The following is a 16,071-nucleotide window of genomic DNA, read 5'->3' as shown; positions in this document are numbered from 1 at the left end:
CACTCCAAGAAACACAGAAAGAATGGGAAAACTGAATGTTATTCACAGAAGAATGTCTGTACAGATAGAACACAGAGGCATAACCCTCTTCAACAAGTAAGTACCTGTTAACAACTAAACAATCAACAACCCCCCTCAGTATCTGCCTTCTATTTTTTTATACACCCCAACCTAAGTGTTCTAACTGATAAAACAGTTAAACGGTTACAGATATTCCCCCTAATTAGATCCCCTTCTTTCTTCTCTCATAAACCAACCATCTCCTATTATCCCTATCAATTACCATACTGATAAGCAAGAATATTAAATTAATAAATCACAAATAGAAATCTAGTTAACAGCAGAAACTTCAAAACAAAATTAATCCTTTTTGTTCACTCTCACAATCCTGAATGCAGTAAATTAGATCTTAGAATTCTTAAATGTGTATTTATTGATTATCTCCTTCATTAAAAAGGTTACAAATGTTATCACCCTGAGAGTTGTTGTGTCTTTATCACATGAATGTGACCTTTCATGAAACAAAAAATTGTTTTTCTCACCCTAAGAGTTGTTTTTATCACATTGAACTCAAGCCGTGAGAGAGGAGATGAATGCATTAGAAAGAAACTCAACATGGGAGCTTGTTGACAAACCAAAGGACAAAACGGCCATAGGATGCAAATGGATATTTACACTGAAACATAAGATAAATGGGTCACTGGATAGGTAAAGCTAGACTGGTTGTAAAGGGGTATACTCAAACTTATGGAATTGACCATGAGAAGATATTTTCTTCTACAGCAAAGATGAATACAATTCAAGTAGTTCCTGCTCTAACAACTCATTCTGAATGGGATTTGTACTAGTTGGATGTTAAAAATGTTTTTCTTTATGGAGCTTTTGAAGAAGTATTGTACATGAAAATTCTTCTCAAATTTTAAACTCTCAATGGAAGAAACAATCTCCAAGAGTATGGTTTTGGAGATTAAAAAAAACATTAGTTTCCTCAAAATATAAGTAAAGCCAACGTTATCATACTTTATTCATAAAGCACTCAGTTATTGGTAAACATACACTATTGTTGGTATTGCACAAGATGATGAACAAAGAGATTGGCTTTAAAGGAAAGATTGGCAGCCCTTGTACTTGATCTCCTCAAAGAAACAAGTAAGCAGGGATGTAGAATCTCAGAATTTCCTATTGAACAAAATCATAGAGTTGGAAGTGAAGAGGGTTCTCTTTAGGAAAAAAACTCAATATCATGCAGTTACAGTGGTAGGTCAGTTTATGCATGATATGATAGAGAGCCACGTGCAAGCCAAGCCTAGGAAAAAGGCTGCTCTTCAGGATTGAAGACACTTTGATCCTACTGATGCAGACAACGTAGGTTTTGTTGTTGACAAAAAATATCTTCGTATGGGTACTATATGTTTCTGGGAGAAAGTCAAGTGACTTGGAAAAGCAAAACACATGATAGAATATCTCGTTTTAGTGTAGAATGTGAATTTTGAGATCCTGCTCAAGATGTGGGAAGGAGTTTGGATCAAAATCACACTTGATGACATTAAAATAAAGGTTGACAATTGTACTCTCATAACAAGTCAGCATAATTTAGTCCAACGTACTAAAACCCAACATTTGAAATTGACAAACACATAACATATATTTTCACTCAAGGGATTTTTCAAGACAGATTCCAAGACGTTGTAGACAAGTTGGAAATTATTGATATTCATACACCAACTTTAGACAGTATTGTAAACAATAGATTATTAAGATAAAAAGAATTCAATATCTCCACAGTTAGGAAAAAGTACATCAGACTCTTCCTATTCATACGAATATATTTTTATTTCCTTATTTTAAAGATTTTGATTATTACAAATAGAGAGGTGAGAAAGTAATTGGCCTCATTGCTACCAATAAAATAATTTTTTATTTTCTTATATAGTTCAAGTTTTACAAAATACACATATATATATATAGAGAGAGGTAACTGACAGGCAAAATCGAACAACATACCTAACTTCTCGCGAACTTTTGTAACAGCCTCTTCAGAGACAGGTCCATCTGGCGAAAAGGAAGCCTTGCACAACCTATAAAGTCTCTGTATATAATATGGCATCTTGTAAAGGTGTGATCGATTACTCTACTGATAACACCTTGCAAGGAGCTTGTCGATTGCAATAGGTACTGGATATACAATTGGATAATAACTGTATTTTAGTCTCAAACCAACGGTAATGAATCTGAATAGCTGCAGATGATCCCTCACGGCAAATGTAATTACGGGCCTATTGAAAAACAAAAGACCGACACCACAGCCAAAAATAAATGAGTTTCGCTTCATAGACATCACAAGTCTAATAGCAAACCACTTTACGATCTAAATATACAACTAGGGCAGCATATCAATCATCCAAAAACACTGAGATTCAATTGTATTATGCTCTATGGTCTCCCCAAATAAACATCCAAAGAAGCTAAAACCTCCATTTTTCTCATACAAATCAAAAAACCCACAAGCTCTGCACAGACTAAAAAACAAAACCCTACATTATTTCTTCATTTCCACTCATCAAAACAGCACTTCACAGTCGAATGCGACGTTTCAATAATAAAACGCCCATTTTTTCCATAGCATACACTGTTAAATCAGGGGAATCTTTGGTAGAACAGTGAACCAAAAATGGAAAATTAGAGAGCGACCCAATAACAAATGTGAACTGAAAAGTCATAAAAAATAAGTCTTGGATGAGAAACCACAAATGGAGCACAAGATTCCGATTTTAGAAACGAGGAAAAAAGCAACAACAAAAAAACATGGATGGAAGTTGCAGAAAGGGAAGCGAACCTGGAAAAACCATGGAGAAGAAGGTTTAGGGGTAGTGTACAGAAGCGGATGAAGAATAAGGAAGTTGAAGTATGGAAGAATGGGTACAAAAGAAAATGAATGGAAAAGAGTTAAAAGAAGGTTAAAAAATGAAGAAACGCGATTAATTAAAGATGCCCAAGGAAGATCTTCAACACGTCATCATCACGCACTGTTTTTTATTTATTTTTTCATTTTTAATTTCGTGGTCAAGCAATCGCAGTTTTTAAACTAATGTTTTACAAAACATGAAGATTTTTTTGTTTTTTTAGACAAAAGGAAGTGTTAAAATTAGAATTTAAACTAATGTTTACAAAATATGAAGTTTTCTTTTTTAGGACAAGAGAAAGTGTTAATTAGAAAAACCTCCCTGCATTACTACCAAAACACTCATAACATCCAAGAAAAAAACTACATAAAAAACTGTTATACGTAGTTTTGCTTAGTCACTCTTTCTCAACACAATATTGAGATTTAGAACATCTCTAGTAATCTGATGTTCCTCATCCTGCACCTCTCCTTTATTTTAATTTATTTCAAAAATATTTTACATTTCTTCACTATTCTCTTTTATTCAAAAAATATTCTACACCTTCCTATTATTCTTAATCATCTTTCTTTTTCTCTTTTTACATTAATGGAGCATTTACATGGTTCAGATTTGAAAATTTGTGATATATTATAAAATATAAAATTAAGAAAAAACTTCAACATTAGTACTTCCACCATTTCCATCTTATAAAATTAAAAGTTAGATACAAATACAAAATAATAAAGATAATAATATTAATAGTAAATAATGATATATTATTATTATTATTATTATTATTATTATTATTATATACTAACTTTATAATGACGAAAGAACTAAATAAATTCTAAATCTTTAACAAATAACTTTTTTTATATTTTAAGTATTTAATAATATTTTTATATTATTTATCTAATAAATTAAATATTTTATTCAAATTATTTGAGTCAAACATGTCAATGAGTTAAAATATAATATAATGTAAAATAATATAGATATTATATGTCAAACATTTTTCTAGAAATTTAGAACAAAATTTTACCATTTATTAAGTAATTTGAAAAGAAAAAAATATATTCAACAGCGAAAATATAAGATTGAATCAAACTTATTTAAGAAAATATATCACAAGTTCGAGTCATGTAAATGCTCCATTAATGTAGAGAGAGAAAGAAGAAGATTGTTAAGGACAGTGGGAGGTGTAGGGTATTTTTGGAATAAAAAAATAGTGAGGATGTGTAGAATATTTTTGAAATAAATTAAAATAGTGAGGAGATGCAGGACCCACTTGGAAAGGTGGAGGAAGCAACACCCCTAATAATGTAATCTATTTTGGGTTCTTAATGCAAATTTGTGTGGTCCTTCTTACATAAATTTTCTTTTCTTTTTGTCCTAATAAAAATAACCTAAATTGGATTTTTATTTTTGTTTGTCCCTTCATTTTCTTGATTAAAAACATCTTTAACTAATTTGATTAACTTTTTATTAAAAAGTGCATATAAATTAAATATAAAAAATGTACATGGTTTGATTTGATTTATATTTAACCAAAACATATTAATTTAGTTTTTTCTGATTTTTAAATTTTAATGTTAATTTTTTATGGGTCAAATATATTTTTTATAATAAAATTACATTTTGTTTTCTTTTATATTTTATAAAAAAATATAGAAGGTCTTTGACTACAAACAGCTAGTAGCGACTCATTCTCTCTACAAACTCTTTTCATTTTAATGGCTTGAACACTAAAAATAAAACGATTTCATAGTATATAAATGGGTATAAACCTTACAAGTCGATTTTATAAGATTGAGTTAGACTTAAAACTTACTTTTTAAGATTATATCATAGCCATACTTTTTCAATTCAACCTACCTATTATCTTATGGTGTTTTGTTGTATATTTTAGATGTCACTAGAGCCTTATTTTTTCAATGCAATCTATCAACCACTTTTTGGTGTTTTGTTACAAAACATGTTTTTTATCAATTGCATTTTTAGACCATTACTTACTAATATGACACCTTATGAAAAACATTGCAATAAAGTGTGATTTTTATCTTTTATGTGTGTTTGGTTACTCTTACTACTCTACCACTCCCACTTTGCATAGAAAAAAATTTAACAGTCATGTTGTTCTTGGCATCTTCATTGGTTTTAAGCCTCACATAAAATGTTACCTTTTTCTCAATCTTAAAAATCACAACATTGATGTTTCTAAAAACACTACTTTTATGAAGATCAATTTTCATATCATTATAATCTCACTCAACATAAAGATGAAAACAATTTATCTTTACCTATACCTCACAATTATACTCAAACATGTGATGATATTGTTCCTATTAATATTAGTGTTGCTAATAATATTATTGTCCCACCTATTTTTACCAAAAACCTCACTAAGATTATCAATCCTACACCATGACATCCCACTCGCCTTAGAAGACAATCTACATATCTTGATGACTTCCAAGTCACTATCATAATTCATAACACTATTGTCGGAATTGGTATCTCACAACGAAATGTTTAAAAGGCATGTTCGAACACAAACCAAGAGGGGAGGGGTGAATTGGTTCTATTAAAAATTTAGTTTTCCCTTTAAAAATTTCTTCAAAGAGAATATAGCAAAATAGAGAAAAGGATAAGAAGATTTATACAAGAAATTTTTATATTGGTTCGAATCAAAAGATTCTACGTCCAGTTGTTAATCACTCTAAAAAAAGTGATTAACCTTTCACTAAAAATAATTCAATGATACAATTTAAGTGAGAACATGATGAAATAGAAGACACCTCTTCATTGGTAAGAGATGAACGAACACCTTCCTCGACACTCGATGGAATGAAACAACTTAAATCAGCTTGCTAGAGAACTGCTACCACCTTAAACACACTAAGATAAGCTTCTCCTTCTTCAAGCACTTGATCAAGCACACTTAAACACTTAGAGCTTCCCCAGAACCAATTATGTACTATGTAATAGTTTAGGTAACCTTTTAAGAGTTGTGGAGAACTCTATTTACAAGCCAAGGTTCGAGCAGGGTCAAAAACTGAAAAGGTAACTCCCAACTGCGAGTAATAATTGATTACCAAAAGGGATAATCAATTATTTTTTTTTCGTTATAAGTTTTTCAAAATAGTCATAATCGATTATCCTTGGTGATAATCGGTTATTGCCAAAAACTTTCAGTGATAATCGATTATCCTTAGTGATAATCGATTATTGCCGACTTGAACTGTTTTTCCCATTCTACACATGATCACCGATTATCCCCCGTGGTAATTGATTATTGGCGCAAGTAAACTATACTAAAAAATAAGTTACAAGGCTTTTAATGGTTTACAAGTGAAAGTGAAAACATACTACAGAGGTTTCTACAAAACAATGCTTTAACCATGTATTTAAAGAATTCTTCAAGTCTTCAAGTACATCATCATCAAAATCTCTTCAAGGCATCAATGCTTCTCATTGGTAATAACTATAAGTACAAAATACTCTATTTTTGCTTTTGTATCATGAAAATTTATGTCTCATAGCTTTAGATGTAAAACTCTTTTAAAATATAAAATTGTTTTTCTTCATAAACTAAAACAAACACTATAAAAGAAAAGCCGCAAAGTTTTTGATGACACCAACGAAGTGCCTCGATGTCCAACTAGAGCTTGGTGATCGAACCAAGCGGTGGAACTGATCTGGAAAGCAAATTACAGAGGAGCAGAACGGGGTAGGACAGGTGTTTGTGAAAAGGTTTGTGTGATGGTGTGGAGTAGTAACCAACTCAGATGGCCTTCCTCAAGAGGAAGGAAGCTAGAGATGAAATTAAGAATGAAGATGGAAGGAGACTTTCAATGTATGAAGATGCTGGATTTATTTCTTTTGCATAATACTCAAATACATCAAAAGTGTCTACAAAGTGACGAAGAATGGAATTTATAGCCAATCCCAAGCTCTCCTATGGTGGGTACAATCAAGGCTAATGATTAGCTGCATAAATAGGATCAAATGCCATGTGGTGGAGGTGAGGAAAACGTGTAGCAAGGTCGGGGCTGCCAACTGGGAGAAGCTTCATGCGTGCTATCCAAAAAGCCCTTCATATGTGTTGGGCGGATGATGATTGTGGCCAAGTGTGGCCCAGTCCAGAAAAGGACTTAATATCTTGGTCCAAATGAAGCAATTCTTCAAGTTACCTTGCTTGCAATTGTCTTATAAGTTCTCTTGAAGCTTTCTAAGCATTCCTCGAGTTATTGGACCTTGATTGCAAGGTTTTCTAGATGTCACTTCATCATGGTGGTTCCCTTTGGACTCATAACTTGTTGTTGGGCTTGGGCCCAAGTCGTGATCTCCTTCCCCTTGAAAAGGATTTGTCCTCAAATCCATAGGGTCTTCATCATCTGTTAAATTCCCTGCAAAAGGTCGAAGGTCAACCACATTGAAAGTAGAATGCACTCCATATTTCGTAGGAAGGTCTAATTGATAAGCATTATTATTGACCTTCCTAAGGACTTTAAAAGGACAATCTCCTCTAGGACATAGTTTGGACTTCCTTTGAGTTGGAAATATTTCTTTTCTAAGATGAAGTTAAACGAAGTCTCCTTCATTGAAGATAATTTCTTTCTTCCCTTTATTGTTATATTTGGTATATCTCTCATTATGTTGTTGAATTTGGGTTTTAATCCTCTCATGTAACTCTTTTATAAATTTGGATTTATATACCCTTTCTTGATGTACAAAGTCAAATGAAGGAGGAAGAGGTAGTAAATCCATTGGTGTAAGAGGATGAAAATCATATACAACTTCAAAAGGAGAGATTTTAGTAATTCTATGAACTACTCTATTATATGCAAATTCCACATGGGAAAGATACTCATCCCAAGATTTGTGGTTTCCTTAAGGTGGATAAAGACCTATTAGCTACTTTAGTTTGATCATCTGTTTGTGGATGACAAGTAGTAGAAAAAGATAGTTTAGTCCCTAATCTAGACCATAAGGTCCTCTAAAAGTGACTAAGGAATTTAGTGTCTCTATCCAAAATGATAACACGAGGTAGTCCATGATGTCTAACCACATATCTAAAGAATAACTTAGCAATATTGCTTGCATCATTTATTTTATGGCATGGAATAAAATAAGCCATTTTTCAAAAACGACCCACTACCATAAAAATATAATCAAATGCCCTTGCAGTTTTTGGAAGTCCTAAGACAAAATCCATGATAATTTCCTCCCAAGGGGTTGAAGATATAGGTAAGGAAGTGTAGAGTCCCTAAGACATTGCTCTAGATTTTGATTCTAAACAAGTAATGTACTTGTAGCAATGACTTTGGACATCTTTCCTCATATAGGGCCAAAAGAATTTTTCTTTTAGTATACCAAGAGTTTTATCTACCCCAATGCCTCATTAACCCTCCCTCATGTATTTCATTGACAAAGAGTTTTCTATGTGATCTTTAAGGTATACAAATTTTGCCTTCTTTGAAAAGGTACCCATCTCTCACATAAAATCCTCCTTGTGCTTTATCCAAACAATCCTCATAGATGCTAGTGAACTCATGATCCTGAGCATACAATTCAATTATGTTATCAAAGCCAAGATTTTGAGCACCTAAAGTGGCTAACAAATTGTTTCTTCTTGACAAAGCATCTGCCACAGTATTAGATTTTTCTTTCTTGTATTTGATAACATAAGAAAATTTTTCAATGAACTCCAACCATTTGGCATGTCTCTTTTGTAACTTGTGTTAACTCTTCAAATATTTTAGTGATTCATGATTACCATGAATAATAAACTCCTTAGAAACAAGGTAATGTTCCCAAGTTTGAAGAGCCCTTACAAGAGCCTAGAGTTCTTTATCATAGGTGGGGTAATTACAAGTCGCTCCATGAAGTTTTTCACTGAAATAAGCAATAAGGTAGCCTTCTTGTAATAACGCAACACCTATACCAAGAACCGAAGCATCACATTCTAGTTAAAAAGTTTTAGCTAAATTTGGTAAGGCTAGAATGAGTGCTTGGGTAAGCTTCTCTTTGATAATATCAAAAGATTTTTGCTGCTTTTTCCCTAATGAAATGTAACATCCTTTTTCACCAAGTCATTGAGTACTGAAGCAAGACTAAAGAATTTTGGAACAAATGTTCTATAAAAGCTGACCAAACCATGGAAGCTCTTAACTTCTCCTACATTCTTGAAGGTTGACCAATCTTGGATGGCCTTTATTTTCTCAAGGTCAACATAGCCACCTTTTTATTGACAAAAAAACCTAAAAAAATGACGTTATCTGCACAAAAGGTGCATTTGTCAATGTTTGCAAATAATTGATTAACTCTAAGAATTGTTAAAACAATTCTCAAATGCTTTTCATGTTCTTGCAAACTTTGACTATACACCAAGATGTCATCAAAATAAACTACAACAAATTTCCCAATACAATCCCTTACGACATGATTCATAAGTCTCATGAAAGTACTTAGAGCATTAGTAAGGCCAAAAGGCATCACTAACCATTCATATAATCCAAATTTAGTCTTAAAAGCAGTTTTCCACTCATCACCTTCTTTGATTCTTATATGGTGATAATTGATAACAGTTCAAAACATCGTTATTTGTGATGTGATTTTGATACTAAAAACACCCTTTTTCACTTAGAAACTTGCTTGGACTCATGTTATTTCCTTTAGTTTTGTGAATAAGGGAGTTGAGGTTGATTTTAATGGTTTTATGACTAATTCCCCTTATTTTGACAGAGATTGAGGAAATACTAGAAGCATAGATGAAAATCCAAGAAGATGAAGCTCATAAGGGCTTAAAAAGGCATTAGAAGGAGGGAAAACACGAAGCCCGAGCGTCCAAAATCGAAGCTTGGGTGAAGGAAATCGACGTCCACCGCCCGAGAGGTGGCCTTGGTTGCCTGGGTGGCGGGGCCTCGAAGCTTGGGCGTCCAAATTCGACGCCTGGGCCTTACATGAGTTATTTTGACTGCCCGGGCGGTCTCCCAGGACGCCCGAACTTCGACTTTTATGGACTGGGCCCTGTTTTTCCTTTGTTTCGATTCTTTTGGACTAGACCCTATTTTGGCACACCTCTGACACTATTTAAAGGACCTTGGGGCTCTAGGTTTTGCATCTCTGGCAGAGAAGAGCATATCAATACACTCTTTTCCCAATTCTTAGGCTTCTATTCTCATTCTTTCTTCCACAGTTCATAGAGTTCCACCATGTCTCTGGGGAACTAATTTCTATTTGTTGTTGGGGGATAATGTAACCTTGTAAACTCTCATGTATTTGAATTAATTCTTAATTCCATATGCTTTTCCATTAATTGTTAGAGTAACTCATTTGTTTCTACGCTTGCTTTTGTTTAACTCATTTATTAGCACGATTTATGAATTGCATGAGTGTCGGGAGGTTCCTTACAATTCAGGTGCTTGTTGAATTACTCCTAAGGGTTATATTTCTCAGGGATGAGGGTATGAGTCTTGGTCGTCTTAATCTCTTGTTCTTCACATCTTTTTACCAAGAATACTAGGAATTGTATGAATTGGTAATTAGGGACAAAACTATTTACCGAGGGATCGGGTTTAGGTAATTTAGTGAGAGACGTTGGCATTAATGCATAAAGAAGAATTATTTTATTTTATTTATTATTTTTGCCCAAACCCAATGATCTCTTTTTATTTTTAAGTCTTAATTAATTTTGTTATCACACAACTGTTCAGTGCCGAGAGTCCTCTAGGATACGATACTTGGTCTACCATTTTATATTACTTGTGCGACTCAGTACACTTGCCGATTTGCCCCAACAATAACCACTCTTAAGATCTATTTTGGAGAATATTTAGGCTCCATGCAATTCATCCAACATATCATCAAGTCTAAGGATGGGATGTCTATATTTTATTGTGATGTTGATGATTGCCCTACAATCACAACACATGCGCCATTTTCCATCCTTTTTGGGCACCAAAAACACAGGCTCAGCACATGGGCTTAAGCACCACAAGACCTTTTGTCAAACAATTGGTGTGCGAGATGGCCAAAAATTCAAAATCCAATCAATTAATCAAGTAACAATCAAGGAGGCACCTCAAAATGATCCTAAGATTAGTTCGATAATGGATTAAGAAAACAAGAAAAGACCACAAGTTGGAATTGGATTCAAATCAGCTTGGCATTGCAGATTTTACAAACTGTTTCTTAAAATGCCATAAAGACAATTCAATTTGGTGCAGAATTTCTGATTTTTCCATATCAATTTTCGAAAATGGTTGCACTGGTCCAGTTAGCTTCTTAATTTCATTCAAGAATCTTTTGAATGTACTAATTTCTTTTATATGGAACCAAGCTCTTGCTACAACCTTTGCTCAAAGTTCAAATCATAATTCAAGTTATGCAGAAATCTGTTGTAGTACTGATTTTGGACCAAAAGTTGCTTAAAATGGGATGAGTTGGACAGTGAAAATGCACAAAAAATTTTATACTCAAATTAACTTTGCACCAACATGTTTAATTGATGAAGAAAAACTGGTTTGAACAGTTACAACACAGTTTAGGTTATCCAGTACTTGCATTTTTTCCAAAAATAACAACTTTAGTATCCAGATTTTAAAGAAGAGTTTCAAATAGACGTTGGACACTGAATGACCCATATTTAGGTGCTAGCAGAACAATGTAATGGATGGCTAACAATGATCTAGGTGCTAAGACTAGATTTAAAACACAAAATGACCCAAACAAAGAAGATGCAAATCAACCAACTACATTTTTGAGTTCTGCTGCATTTTTCTTAATGCATCCAAGCTATGGCTAAGCATTTCATGGCATATATGGTATGCAATTAGATCTGCAAAAACAACTCACAAACTTACTGAAATTAGATCTGCAACTGATTGAACAACTAAAAATTCAAACAACTTTAGTGCAAATGATATAAGATGCAAAAACAGATTGCATATTTGTGATCAAGATCATTCATATGAATTTCATAGCTCATGATGATGGACAAAATGTACTTTCAATCAGAATTCACGTGATTCACAACAAATGAAGATGTCATTGATTAACTCAGATTTAAATGACAATGGAAAACAATGTATAACAATGCACATGACTTGACATAACAACACAAAATTCATACACAAAATGACTCAAAATTGAAATGGTCCGATTAAAATATGATAATATCAATAAAGCAATGAAAAGTTGGACAGAAAACAGATTCAATAGAACCTAAAACAGCATCCAGTGATGGTGGAATTCAATGAAACAGTGCACATACAGATAAAAAAAGATAAGGAAATTCAATGACAGTGAAAGAATGAAAAGCAACTGGACTTAACTCACAATGTGTAGAGAAACCTGAGCTCTGATTACCACATGATAGCTTCGTCCAAAGGCTTGTTTGTGCAGAGATCAGTGAGCATTGCACAATGGAAGGTAAAAGTAAAACTAGTAGTGAAATTCATGGAGTTTGGTGATTGTTTAGGATGAAGGAGGTGCTTCTATGGGACCGCTATAGCTCAGACAACCCTCTATCAAAGAAGGAAGCTTGAGGGTTGAGGGAGGAAGTAGTGATATTGACTCTTGGTGCAGAGAAAAGAGCGAAGTAAAGTTTTCTCTCATATATTCCAAAAGTGAGTTTAATAAGAGGAGGTGGGTGAATTTATAGGAGATTCACCCCTCTGATACAATGTTGATCATCAGACATGATTTGTGGATCAAATGCCACGTGTGATGGGTGCAAATCAGGTGCTGGGTCATTACAAACACATGAACCACATGTTGAAAGATTTGGTTGGACGTCGCCCGCGCTTGAGCGCCCCATAGAGCTTTCTGGTTCTTGCAGTGCAGCGTGGCTTGAGCTTCTTGTAGTATGTTGTCCCACGTGCGCTTGAGCGCCATCCAACTTGGGTTGTCTTAATTTTGGACTTCTAATTTTACCTTGTGATGGTATGGTCCGTGATGGTTTATTGGTGTTGCGATTGTTGACAACACAATATCTATATCAATTTGGTTTTTGGTGATGACAACGCATTTTTAATAACACATGTATTGTGGATGTGTTACATGTTCTATTGCTTATTGTTTGATATATAGTTGAACATGTTTTATGATATGTGAATGCACATTTATTAAGCTTATGTATGTTACATGCACTTTTATGAACTTACATTGTGTTGCATATCTACAAGATGTAAGTCAACTTCATTTTGGGAGGAAGTCGAATTAAGCTCGTGACTATGCACAGGTTTTCAAAAACAGTGTTGTGTGAGATTTTACATTGAAAATAATTTCAAAGTGAACTTCAGTGTCAAAGTCGACTGTGTGCGCCACGCATTCGACTGTATTAGTTGCTTATTTTGAAATTCTGTTATGCTCATGAACTACAATGACTATATTTTTAAAAGTTCGTTGGGCATTGAATGTTTGTCAACTGCATTGACTGAGAAATTAATTAGTTTGACTGAATTGCTGCTATTATGTCTTAACTGTTATAATACAGTCGACTCTATTAGTAGCATATTCGACTACAAGAGCGTCTGATTTATAGAAATCTATATATAGATGAGACCTAATCATTTACAAAGAACTTTTGGATCACTAACAGTTTCAGATTGATTCTCTGGATTTTAGAGCTCCAAGAACTCATCAAGAAGACGGTTGTCATCTTGCTTGGAAGAGTTTCTGAAGGAGAACTGTGTTACGCATACTGCCTGATCATAATATGCACAATTGAGGAGCTTCTAGGTTGATCAAGAACTTCGACATCCGTGGTGATTATTGTGATTGTTGTTACCTGTTGTGACTACAGGGGGTGGACTCGTGGAGTATGGTACACTTTGAGGATTATTCAAAGTGGGTTGCAGATTGCAGGAGAGGGGACATCTTGCTAAAAGTCTTGTTGTGTTTCATGTTATTATCATAAAGAACGTCAAGAATATGCTCAACTTCTTTCAAACTACTTCTTTTGAAGCAACAGGCGGTGTCAAGAAATCTAGAAGGAGTATGATCAGAGGGCCACTGAATTTGTGTTGAAGAAGCTTCCTGTGTTGTGGGCTGTTGTGTAGGAGAAGAGGGAGGAACGAATGAGGGCAAAGGAGTAAAACCATGCATATTAAACAACATAAAAGCAATTTGTGCCAATCCTGATGCCTGTAGGCATTCATGTACTAGAAGCAAAAGTTCCCTTAAATGGTAAGTAATCACAATCAAAGTCAAAAAAATTTCAAAATCATACTTTTAACTTATGCACCATTTTTAACTTATAAAGAAATTTACTTCATTTTTGTCCTTTATTTTCTTCTCTAAAAAGTGCTTCTAGAGAAATCCGAAAACTTTACGATTCTCCTTTTCAATATACTTTTACACATAATCTGATAATATCTTTACAAAAAAGATGCAATATGCTCTGTATTGTATGCAGTCCAATAAACTAGGTATAAAATTAAATTCACAGGCATGACTGTAATATAGAAATAACATATACGTCATTCCATTTATTCTCCTTGCACTGCAACCTCTTAATTATGTCAATGGAAGATAAATATGGATGAGAAAGAGTGGGTGACCTGAAATTCAAGCAACAGTTACGGTTTGATGCTTGGAAGGTTAGAGACCCTTGTTCCGTCGATTTTGGTCAGAATCGACGAGGAAATCTTCGATGTTGTAGACGATGGTTATATAGAGCGAGTAGCTAGGGCACCGAGCAATCTCTTCACCGAGTTTGAGGTCTTCCTTCATGATCTGGAAGAGGTCCCCGCAAGGGCACAGATACGTGTAGGCCTGCAACTCCTCGTTCCACTCCATGTCCTCGATCTCCACCTCGTCGTACGACATCGTTTTGCTCTTTCTGGACTTTCGCCTTTCAGGGTTTTTTCTTCTCTCTCATTCAATCATTCATGTACTTACACGACTTGAATGATGGGTGTCGCACCCCATGCAAAATTTAATGTGCATAAAGAATGCAGTATAGACTAGGAAGTGACTCCTAAGTCGTCTCTCAAGGACCAAATTGTGGTTCGAGAATTAGGTCTAACACGAAGTGGGGGGGTTTGTGGAAAGTTTTGTGAATGTAGATGAATAAAATTAAATTATGAATGCAAACAGAAATGCAAACACGGATGTAAAAATGGTTTCAAAGACCGAATGAAAATGGTCGGTCATTAACTTAATTACAATGTTTCCTATCACAGATTAACACAATAAAGGAGCTACTCTAACCTCTAATCCGACACAGTTAACCAACTAAGCGAAGGCTAATTATGTTTTCATAAAAGTGAACTAAGCGAACACAATGTTAACATGTAATCCAATTTGCACCATGCAGTTTCATCAACTAAGCAAAGACTAAACACCAACTGGGCAACTAAGCGTATATCCAATTGCAAGTGCAAAACTAGATTTCACATTAACCAAGTCAAAGTGGCAAACACAATCACAGTCCAGGTATCTCAAGGAAACAAAGTAATTTCGCTAACAACCAACCCCACTAACTTAAGCTAACATCACAATTAAATTAAAACAATCGGACAAAACATACAACACAGTAAACGCAAACATTAAACTGAACAATACAATAGGTAAATATCCAAATGCAATTGAGGGTATTAAATCCAATGCTTAAACTAAAAATAAAAATAAAATTCACATTTATCACTAAAATAAACAAAGCAAACACGTGTAAACATAACCTTGGGATAAAATCTCAATCAAAGGTGCGTGAACAATTTTAAAATCACGAAAAAGTAAAGCTTTATCTATGGAGCTCTCCATTCCAGCAAATGAAAACACGCTACTTTCTAGCAAGGTCGTGCCACCTCTAGCTCTCCAAGCCGTGACATCTCCTATTCTTCAAATCCGAAAAAATTGTACTCTGCATACAACGTTCCCTTCTCTCCAAGAAATAAAAGCTAATCACCATACACTTTGCTAGCAATTTGAATGAGCTTCCAGGAAAACATAATCACGAGGTCATGACAGCACTTGCTTCAATCTGCCAGCAACGTCTTATCATGTGCCTGATGAAGGTTGAAAAACAGTTATTTTCATATGTCAATTTGGACCGAATTACGCCCTTTACTACTTGGAATGAGCCTAGAATCAAGCAAAACTCAATAAATGAGTCTGTAGAGAGTCAAAAGTTGTTGTTTTTAGCGATATTATGCTTGTTTTGCATTGTTTTGTAGCT

At 34.2% G+C, this 16,071-nt stretch overlaps 2 protein-coding genes across 3 annotated transcripts in view; both read right to left on the bottom strand.

Annotated features, from left to right (window-relative positions):
- Positions 1 to 2,964, bottom strand: part of LOC106778611 (plant cysteine oxidase 4) — a 17,424-nt gene extending 14,460 nt beyond the window's left edge. The window contains exons 1-2 of one of the 2 annotated variants that reach the window (XM_014666588.2): positions 2,837 to 2,964; positions 2,005 to 2,276 (exon numbers count right to left, since the gene is read on the bottom strand). In XM_014666588.2, the coding sequence (XP_014522074.1) occupies positions 2,005 to 2,107 (103 nt within the window). In that variant the 5' untranslated portion in view covers positions 2,108 to 2,276; positions 2,837 to 2,964. The remainder of the gene's footprint in view (positions 1 to 2,004; positions 2,277 to 2,836) is intronic. The other variant, XM_014666589.2, reaches the window with a different exon arrangement.
- Positions 2,965 to 14,449: 11,485 nt separating this feature from the next.
- On the bottom strand, positions 14,450 to 14,808 carry LOC106778583 (DPH3 homolog). Its single transcript, XM_014666550.2, has one exon. It carries the CDS (start codon positions 14,718 to 14,720, stop codon positions 14,493 to 14,495), a length of 228 nt encoding a protein of 75 aa, XP_014522036.1. The 5' UTR covers positions 14,721 to 14,808; the 3' UTR covers positions 14,450 to 14,492.
- Positions 14,809 to 16,071: the final 1,263 nt, after the last annotated feature.

The sequence above is a fragment of the Vigna radiata genome, unplaced genomic scaffold (assembly GCF_000741045.1).
Source record: "Vigna radiata var. radiata cultivar VC1973A unplaced genomic scaffold, Vradiata_ver6 scaffold_23, whole genome shotgun sequence".
Lineage (NCBI taxonomy): Eukaryota > Viridiplantae > Streptophyta > Magnoliopsida > Fabales > Fabaceae > Vigna > Vigna radiata.
This window is presented reverse-complemented; position numbering and strand designations above follow the sequence as displayed.

Coding starts and splice junctions, on each gene's coding strand:
- LOC106778583 (XM_014666550.2), bottom strand. CDS start 14,720: ATGTCGTACGACGAGGTGGAGATCGAGGACATGGAGTGGAACGAGGAG.